At 43.6% G+C, this 9,635-nt stretch overlaps 1 protein-coding gene across 2 annotated transcripts in view; it reads left to right on the top strand.

Moving 5' to 3' along the window:
• The first annotated feature begins 441 nt into the window (after positions 1–441).
• glrbb (glycine receptor, beta b) overlaps positions 442–9,635 on the top strand; it is a 28,013-nt gene continuing 18,819 nt past the window's right edge. Inside the window, exons 1-4 of one of the 2 annotated variants that reach the window (XM_069170875.1) lie at positions 442–862; positions 3,843–3,981; positions 6,232–6,338; positions 8,461–8,528. In XM_069170875.1, coding sequence (XP_069026976.1) covers positions 3,866–3,981; positions 6,232–6,338; positions 8,461–8,528 — 291 coding nt within the window. In that variant the 5' untranslated portion in view covers positions 442–862; positions 3,843–3,865. The remainder of the gene's footprint in view (positions 863–3,842; positions 3,982–6,231; positions 6,339–8,460; positions 8,529–9,635) is intronic. The other variant, XM_069170874.1, reaches the window with a different exon arrangement.

Raw genomic sequence — 9,635 nt, 5'->3', positions numbered from 1 at the left:
AATACACATTAGCCCTTTATTTATAGTTCTCCCAGTCTTACTCAATTACATTCTCATTTAGACGCAGTGGAAACAATCAGATTCAACCTCTCACATACATTTGTTTATATTAATCTCTGCCCGATCTTCGTAAGACGCTAAAAATATCCCATAATTCACATTAATACCAACAGACGCTCGCAGCTCCTCACCCTGCACTGAACTGCCTCCATTATTTGCTGCTTTATGGTCTATATACAGCTGCCTCTGTTCACCTCCAATCCATCCGCTTCTAAATACCACACAGACAGTGCCATAAATAGTGAGGCGTTTGATCCCGTCACGTGAATGGGAGCACTTCTTCTTCTCTCCACCCCCCCCCCCCTCTCCCACGTCACGTCACGTCCCAGCGTTTAGCGGCGGCTGTGGATGTGGGTGTGTGTTTGCGTGTGGAGGCGGGGAGCGTCTGTCCGTGGTGCTGATGGGAGAGAAGCGCTCCAGCTCCATGCAGCCGCTACTGCGCATGTTGCATGACAGGTACACGCAAGCCTCCATCTTGGGCATCCCGAGCTCAGGCGAAAGGGCAGCGGCAGCCATATACACAAAGATTCAAAAAAAAGAAAAAAAAAAAAAAAAAGAAAAGAAAAACAACAACAAGCGCGCTCCGAAACAAACAAGCAAACAAAAATTGGCAATTTGCCGAGATGTAACTTTTTTTTTCCCCCCCGCCCCAAAAACAACAAATCGCTTCCGAACGAGAGCGATGAACAGAATGGAAACGAAAGGCAGCGACTGGTGTGGAAGGCTCTGATAACGACTGTTTGCGCGCTCCGTTTTACTGGATCCAGTTGTTTGAGGAACTGACAGGTGACCAAGCCAAACGGTAAGTGGCACCTCGTGACATCTTTTGTGATTAAACGACTTGCCGTTATCTATGTCCATAACGCGCGCCCGTGTGAAGTAAAACGGCACGCTCGCGCTCATATGTATTGGCACCCCCTCCCCATCCACCCCTCGCGTCATGGTGGTCGCTGTTTTTCCTGTGGTTTTTCTCACTCCAGTCCCCTCCGCTCCCGTGATGCTCAGCCTTCGGGCGAGTGTCCGCCTCTGTTACTTACTTTTCTCTCGTCAGAAGGAGACCCGATGCGACGGGCAGCCACAGGTTGGGGTGGGGTGGGAGGGTGGGGGGGTGCTCCGGTATCGTCGTGCGTATTTGTTTGGCGTAGCCGGATTTGGATTTGGCACCAGCGCAGGCCTTTCCTCGCGCGTTAACGCATGTGGCAGTTAGAAAAGGATCGCAAATAGACCTGTGCTGTGTGTTGGTTTATGTGGGATCAAATCTAAAGCAAAACAGCCAACATTAGATATTATTTACACCGTATCACGTCAATAGATTGTGATACTATCAACATGAAGAGCTTAAAAAGAATAATCACTCATTCATTTGAATATTCTCGCCTCTTAGTAAGAATTATTTTTGACAGAATTGCGTGTTTTTGGTCCACAATCTAGAAATGCACATCAGGTGGACTCTGTGTGGGCGGATATTGACCTGCAGACCCTTGGGGCAGACCATGCAAGGCTGCTTGACTCACTATCTGACGTGGCCTCAGCAGTTTTAAACATTGCCAGTAGTAAAACACAGCGAGGGCGCTGCTCTTCATTGGTGGCACAGAGTTGACTCAGACACGGTCAATGTAATGGGCTCGGCGGTGCTCGTATTTCTGTTTTTCTTCGGTCTGGGTGTTCATGATGACCTGGTTATTGCTTACTTTAAAAACCAAAACCAAAATGTTGACAGTGTACACCTTAGCAAGGTTACACACTGTGAGCGTTCATATAAGATTAATAACAAGTCACCCAACCTGATCACCCTAAGAAACAGAAATAAATCTCAGATAACATCCCGTTGAAGGCCAAGTATCTGAGAATTTTGAGTAACAAAGATTCACCTTGCCAAATACTTCTTTAACTCCGACTTTGCAAGTCCCCCATTTTCCAACCTTGGATTTGGGACCGTGGAGGGATCTCAAAAAAGATTTATTTTAGGGGTTGTGAGATGATTCACAAGACAGAAAAGAAGAAGAAATTGTTCTAGTTTTAAATCTTTTTGATCCCCCCCCGGAAGATAAATCTTACGTCGTGAGATGATTCACAAAACAGGAACGACGACAAAACATTTTGACAAAGGTGTGGAATGGGACTGACTATTAAGGTTATGAACCAGCCCCATATTGAGCTGCATATTTAAGCCGGTATCAGGCCTAAAGGTGAAATACACCCGTCAGTCTACTTAGGCTGTACCACCAACCTCCTACACGGAGACTTTATCACTCTTTGTCATATGACCTTCATCACATGACCTCCTTCAACTTTTCCTGTGTAGGCGAGGCACAATGTGAAAACTGACACGGTGTCGTCAAGAAGACTGACGGGTGATTTACAGGCTTTGGTGTGATACCAGGCTGGAATGTTGTGAATGGTAATATCAAGAATGACATTTACCATCTACAGTGGAGCGCATACTAGTTGTAGACCTTTATCTGCTGCTTCCCTCTCCTTGTCAGGACGACTCCGAGGTGGGAGTTGTCGTCTCAAGAAAAATTCTGAAGGGAAGATGGTATAGAGTATTTGTAGGTCACGCAGGAAATGGTTCCTTAGAGCTGTGGTCGAGTTGCCAAGTCAAACACTTGACGCCGCTCCGGCTGCTGCCGTCTGATGTATTTGTTGGCCAATTGAACGCCGGGAAGTTTCCGAATCGATAAGGCGGGTGTCGACTTAGTTCGGGTGAGGCGAGGTGTTTGCATCGGGACAAAAGGCGCTGGGTGGAGCCGTGGAAAGGATTTCTGCTGGGGAAGATGATGAGCAATGTGCAGGCGAGGAGTAGACGGGAAGTTACTGGGCCAAGGCAGTGAGAGAGAGAGTGTCTTTGTCTAGACAATAAACTGCCTGGGTTAATATACAGACTTGCCGGGAAGGAAAGGAGGGGGGGGGGGGGGGGGGGGGTTGAACGGCTGGCTTTTCTGTTGGTCTCAGTGTCCCTATGCAATGAAAGGGCACCGCTTTTCCGAGATGGGGACTGATTCACACAGGTACTATGGTTGCTCGTTGATTAATGGCCGCTATCAAGAGATGCAACAAAAAAAAACAAAAAAAAACTATCTGCGCGCGTAAGTGTACATTTGCATTTGTATAGTTTTGTTACCGTAAACGCACGGGACCGTGTTAATCTATTTTCTACCTACATTTCCGTATTGTGGTGCGACAGAGGATTGAAAAACAACACCACAGCTACCATAAATCAAACCAATTGTTTGCGGTTCTAAACACAATAAAGCAAAGTCTACAGCTGCATACGCAAAACAGCCTTATTATGTCTTTTATATGCAGGCTCCAGACTGAAGTCGAGGGTATTTCAAATAATATTTATTTCCGTCATCCTTTAAAGGTGACATTCAGCTGACGAGTCCTGAATGACCATCGTTATTCAGGTGCATTGCTCCAATGATTGAATTTATGCTTGAACTTGCTCTACTTTATTAAACTTGTGGTATTGATTCATTTATAGTTCAGACATTTACCGTATGTGACAGGCATCCCGAAGTAAAATTGGAACGCATCAAGGCAAAGAAAGTAAAAGGGCAAAGTTACAACGTTGAGGTAATAGATGATTTACCCTGAATCTTTATACTCCCACCAAGGGCAGAGCTTCACTGACCACCGTCCTCTTGTCATGTGCTGAGATTTGTCGAACGTGAAAAAGAAAACGATTGGGTCATTAAATTGCACACCATCGAGCGCCGAGTAATTAGGATTCTGCGTCTTCTTCCCTGTGTTTAACCTGTTCCGCTTTGCCTCCGCAGGCTCGACTCACGCCAGACCGAGCATGAGGAAGTTGGCCATCTTTCTCCTGGTCCTCTGTCTTTGCCTGGAGGGAGGATCGGCCAAAGAGAAAGGAACAAAGAAGGGAAAGAAGAAAGGGAAGCAGGTCTACTGTCCGTCGTAAGTATAGAATAAACATCGTTCACGGTCAAGTTGATTAACGCGCGGCAAATGTACTTCGTTTATGTACCAAAAAAACCACGTGGTTAGTTTTAGGAAATGAACATGGTTAAAACAAGCAATTTTACATCAGTAACAGTTATATAGGTCGTGGAAGTTGTTTTTATGTACGTTATATAAGTTAGTTATGTTATGTTACTTCAAATATATCCACGTTGTTTGCCTGTTCCGGGACTCGAAACGACGGTCTCCTGAGTGAAAGTCCTGTGTTTGTTCCCATTATGATAATAATCCCATAATCAATAAGACATTTGGTATGTGTGTTTGTGGAGGGGGGGGGGGGGGGGGCTGCCTGGTTTGATTGCCATGCCTCTGGTTCGGCTAGGTTCCCAGTGTAGGTGGGTGAGTGAAGCGTCCTCAGGTTCTCAGTCACGTCCACCCTTCACTTGTCCCCAGCTCGTCCAAATGTGGTCACTCCTGGCTCCAAAAACAACAAAACAACAACCCCGAGATAGCGACGGCCGAAATGCCAGACTCGAGGCTTCGAAACAGCAGTTCACAAACCAATGGGTGACGTCATGGTGGGGTTTCCATTAGTCCGCACCTGGATCTTACTTACTTCACGTTCTGATAGGACTTTCAATTCGTTCCACGAGGATAGAGAAGGCGCTCCGGAAAGCTATGCCAAACCCACCGAAAACATGGGACTGTTTAAAACACCTCGTAATGCCCCAGAGTATAAAATAAAGAGCTACATTATCAGGTCACGGTTAAATTAAACAAGTAAACACTGAGCACGTCTCCATACGTCCCGACATGCCTCGGGGAGGGTCCATTATCTCTTGTGTAATGCGGAGCTTGCAGCCCCTGCCTCCTTAAATGGTAACGAATGGCTCCACAATGAAGTTTCTCAAAATGAGGGATAAACTGTTTGATGTAGTCCCAGTATTGGCAAGTGTAAGCTGTATGACATATTTCGTGTTTAATGCTGCAGATGCCTTCGTGGATCAAGGAAACCACTTGGTTCCAGTTTAGCTCGTGTGTTTGAGCTTGTCAGAAAGGTCTGTTATAGGAGAAGGGGGAAAAAAAAAAAAAAAAAGGGGGTTTAGTGGATGGGAATTGTGTGTTTCACTTTGATCAGGGGAACCGCAGAACATATACACACTGCGCAGCATTCCTGTGTAGCACTTTAACTCATCCTCAGTGCATGATAAGGTTTACATAATGATATGTAAAGTGCTTTGAGAAGGGGAAATTCTTTGGCAGGAGAATTCATTGCCACCCAAGAGGAGGCATTTTTTCATGTTTCTCCTTTCTCTCCTGCCAGATCCCGTCCTCCCCTTTGCCGCTCTTTGTCCCATTGTTTTTTTTGTTTTTTTTTTCATTCGTCAAGCTCAGAAAACAAATGATGTTTGGCTGAACGTCTTTGAAAGTCACCACTTTGTGTTACGCTGGTAATTTTCAGCAGACAGCTGTTTTTTTTTTTTTTTTGCTGTTTCGCAGGATAGCCCGGAAGAACAAATGTCATGTTGGTTTGAATAAGAAGTAGAAATCCATTCCAAACAAATAGACTGTTTGTCTTCTCAAGTCATTTATACTCGTTGCCACCCACACGAGAGATTAATTTGAAGCAGGGGCAAAGTCAGTTTTATAGGTTTTCATAGAGAACTGAACCAGATTAAAGTGGAGTTTTCATGCTGATTATAGAGTTTATAGAGATTATGTATGTTTACGAAGCTTTTGACCATGTAATTTTCCAAAATGATTCCAAAAATAACCAAAGGTATGTCCTATTGTTTTGTTAATGGCCAAACACTTCCAAATCAAATGACAGTTTCAACCTCCTGAGGTCATCATCGAGCTCAACGCAGCCTGTGCTTCAGTATCGTCACAGATTTGCTAGCATGTCCATAGACATTAATACAACTGCACTGTTATTTAGTCGTAGAATGTTTCTTAAAAACATGCTTAATTGCCCTGGAAAGTCCTCTGTCATACCTAAAGGATCACGTCAGCTCTCCCAGTCATGAAACAAGGCCTTACCCTAACTTTGCCTGGGTGGTCCAAATCTGAAAAAGTCCCAAAACTGGTAGCTCTCTCAGGTTGTAGTTTAATCAAAGAGCATACAGGGAAGAAGTCGCTGCTCCGTGCATCTGCACTGTTCATCTGTCAGGAATTTGACCTGCTAATGTGATCGTGACTCAAGTTCTCTCTCTCTCTCTCTCTCTCTCTGTCTTTCTTTGTTTGCAGACAGCTGTCATCTGAGGATCTGGCCCGAGTCCCTGCAAATTCAACCAGTAACATCTTGAACAGGTTACTGATCACCTATGATCCCAGAATAAGGCCCAACTTCAAAGGCAAGTGTCTCGCCCTCTTTATCTCCCCCTGTCTCTTTTTATCTGACATTTTTAGCTGCCACGCTGTCCACATGCTAATTAAAGGAAGAAGCGTACTACGAATATGTGCCTCCAGATTTCTTCTCAGAATTTGGTGCACGAATCATAACTGTAAATATGGAGACATTAATCAAAATGCGTTCCCTGTTCTCGCAAATGGAACAGATGCTACGACACAGTTACAGAAAGCTGAAGGACTCGGGTTGACTACTGCTAAAAGATACCTCAGCATAGACTCATTGACACAGAAATAAATAATGTAAGTTAAGACGGCTTCAAATCAAAAACATTGTTTATTATATTTGAGTATGTGTCACAGGAAATGACCGTTATGTCATATTTGATTATTGGTATTCAGTTATATCATAAAATCGACCTCAATAAGAAAGAAATATATGCTTCTAAAATCTTTTCAAGGTTTGAATTCGATAGCATTTAACAAATCTGAATCCACTTATCAAATCCAAATTCTTTTAAAACCTTTTACGAATCTCCCTGAGTTCAGCTTTCCTTATTTGAAGGGACTAAAGTTATTAATGAGTATAAATCAAAGATGTCGGAGAAGAAACCAGAGATACTAAAGTTTTTAGCGTCTAAATAAAAGACTTTAATAAATCTAGCTAACAGAAGTAACAACTGGAACGTACTGACTTTTCACAGCTGATTTTCACAGACTACTTCATCCAAACAACGGAGGTCCTGATTCTCAACAATGAGCTTAAAAATATGAATTGATGCATGTAAATTACATATACACACAGAACTTTGATGCATCAGAGTGATACGTCTTTTCACTCACAAACATTCTTTGGTTTTGACTCTTTGAGAAAGCACATTTTATCAGCAGCCTAAAGTTTAAGTGTGCCTGTGAGAAAATTACCCCTAATTATCAGCTATAAATAAGGAGCCCGCTAATGTTACCTGCATGTTTTCAACATCGTTCAAGCTCATGAAAAAATAACAAGGACAGAAACAAGGTTTGATAACTTCTCTCTCGCAGGAACTGGATTCAAAATGAACCCTCAGTCTGTCAGTCTTTTTTTTTTTTTTTTCATTCTTCACTGCCCACCAGTATCCATCCTCAGTGTTCATACTCTTCTGTACATATCTCACTGAAGGGAGTAGCATCTCACAGAAACAGCCATAAAAATAACAAAGAGGGGACCGGTGACCTGTCTTGTCTTTGACTGATGGTCTCACCAGTCTTCAGGTGGATCTGCAGATAGTTTCCATCCTCCTGGCACATGGCAGCCGGAGCTGTATATGGGACTCTTGTGTTTGATGTGTAGTGAGCAGACTGCGCTCCCCTCTCCCCTCCCCCCCCACCTCCCTCCCTCCCTCCGGTCCTCCCCCCGCTCCCATCATCCCTGACTGCATGCCTGCGACGAGTCCAGCAGCCAAACATCTGCTCTTGATTTCAGGGTGGGCTGAAAGCTCCCCGTCCATTAACAACCATGTCATAATCTCCTCAATTAACATCTAAACTGTGCCTTGTGCATTACTTTTCCCAGGCCTATAAAGTGGCGAGCTTCTTTTACAGACCCTATAGAGCACTTTTTTTTTTTTTTTTTCTTAAAGGTAACACCAAAACGTGTTTCTGAATATTCATTTGTTTACTCGGTTGATGCGAGCTCCATCTCACCTCCATATTATGTGCATTCATTTTGGGAGTTGCGTGGTAGAGTTTATCCAGTCGAGCTCCCGAGCCTCCGTGAAGCACCTCAAAGGAAATAATGTATTCAAAGCAGGGTGAGCAATCTGTATTCATCAAGGATTTTATTAGTTCATGCAAAAGGCTGAGTGGAGAGAGACGGCAGTGTCAATGTTTACAGCGTTAACTTGGCAAAGGGATGCTCTTGAGAAAGGAGTTTTCATTATTCTGCAATGTTAAGCCTTTCACAAATACTGGTCAGTAATCAATTTAATCACCATGTACAATATTTATCGGTGTAGAGATAAAGATGTACGACGTTCTACTGAGTATGCTAACATTTACTGTAAGATACAAGCACAGCAGTACCTCTGTCTCTAAACACAGTGGACGCAACGCTCAATCTCTTCTTTTTCCTCTTTCTAAATCCAGGAATTCCTGTGGAGGATAGAGTGAACATTTTCATCAACAGCTTTGGCTCGATCCAAGAAACGACCATGGTAAGAATTCACTTCAGTCCCTCTGCAGTCTGACAGTATTGGCAATTGATACTTCTGCCAATCACAAGCAAGTGGATCAGACCCCAAAAAACTGCTTTATCCTACAAGTTTTTTTTAGGAAGAATGCATGAGCATGTTTTCTAGACGGTATCAGAGCATTTAGCAGTGGATCATTATGAAGACGGGGCTTTTCATGCTTCATTTATCTGATGGCTTAATTGCTGATAAAGAAGTGCAGTTTGAATACTAATAACCGGATTAAACTCAAGGATGGAGTTGGGCTGACTCTCGATCACTTGGAAAACAAAAAAGGGAACTTTTTTGTTTCTAATAAGGTCAGCTTAGCAGAGGTTTTTTTAATTTAGAGCTGCTGGAAAGAAGCCAATAAACACTCAGGGTTGTGTTAGAGTAATGAAACACGGGAATGTAATTAATGGAGTGCAGACTGACAGAATCCACACTTGATTCTGTCTCGTGGCATCTTTTGTGCGTATTTTACAGGTTGTAAACAGGAGTGTTTTATTACAAAAGGAAGATCCTTATCCTCACAGGAGAATCGAAAGCAAAAACATATTGTCTCCTAGCAATGCGCAAAACAAACTCACTTCATGTATAGACAAGGTCTGGCCACACTCCATTATTTCCCATCATTACATCCAAATAGGCGTCGACCTCGGGTTCATTTTAAAAGTATTTGAGCGGCCTCTGACCAATCCACATTGACCTTCCTGTGATGTTTGTTGTGTGCCGAAACTCACTGAGCTGTAAAAGACAGAGACCCTCCCCCAATGTGAACACAGTGCAACGCCATGACGACTGCAGACCATTTGTTCATATTGCTTCATCTAGCTCTACCAGTACCGCTATTGTTGGAACGACATTTAAAAAGAAATGCTTAACTACAGTGTCCTTGTACGTAGCCACGCCCACTAATCAGACCGCACTTCGGAGTGGCTGGGCAAACCCTCATGGGAACAGGGTTTCCAGTCTATGTGTATTATAGCCGAGCACTAACCAACAGTGACGTCGGCCATTGGTCTGTGAACTGCCGTTACGCCGCCTTGAGTTTGTATATTGGTCGTTGGCATCTTGCTAGTTTGGAATGGA

Source organism: Embiotoca jacksoni, unplaced genomic scaffold, assembly GCF_022577435.1.
Source record: "Embiotoca jacksoni isolate LCO1_2020_lvr unplaced genomic scaffold, fEmbJac1.0.p SCAF_5, whole genome shotgun sequence".
Taxonomy (NCBI): domain Eukaryota; kingdom Metazoa; phylum Chordata; class Actinopteri; family Embiotocidae; genus Embiotoca; species Embiotoca jacksoni.
The sequence above is the reverse complement of the archived record's forward strand: the minus strand, read 5'-3'. Positions and strand labels throughout refer to the sequence as shown.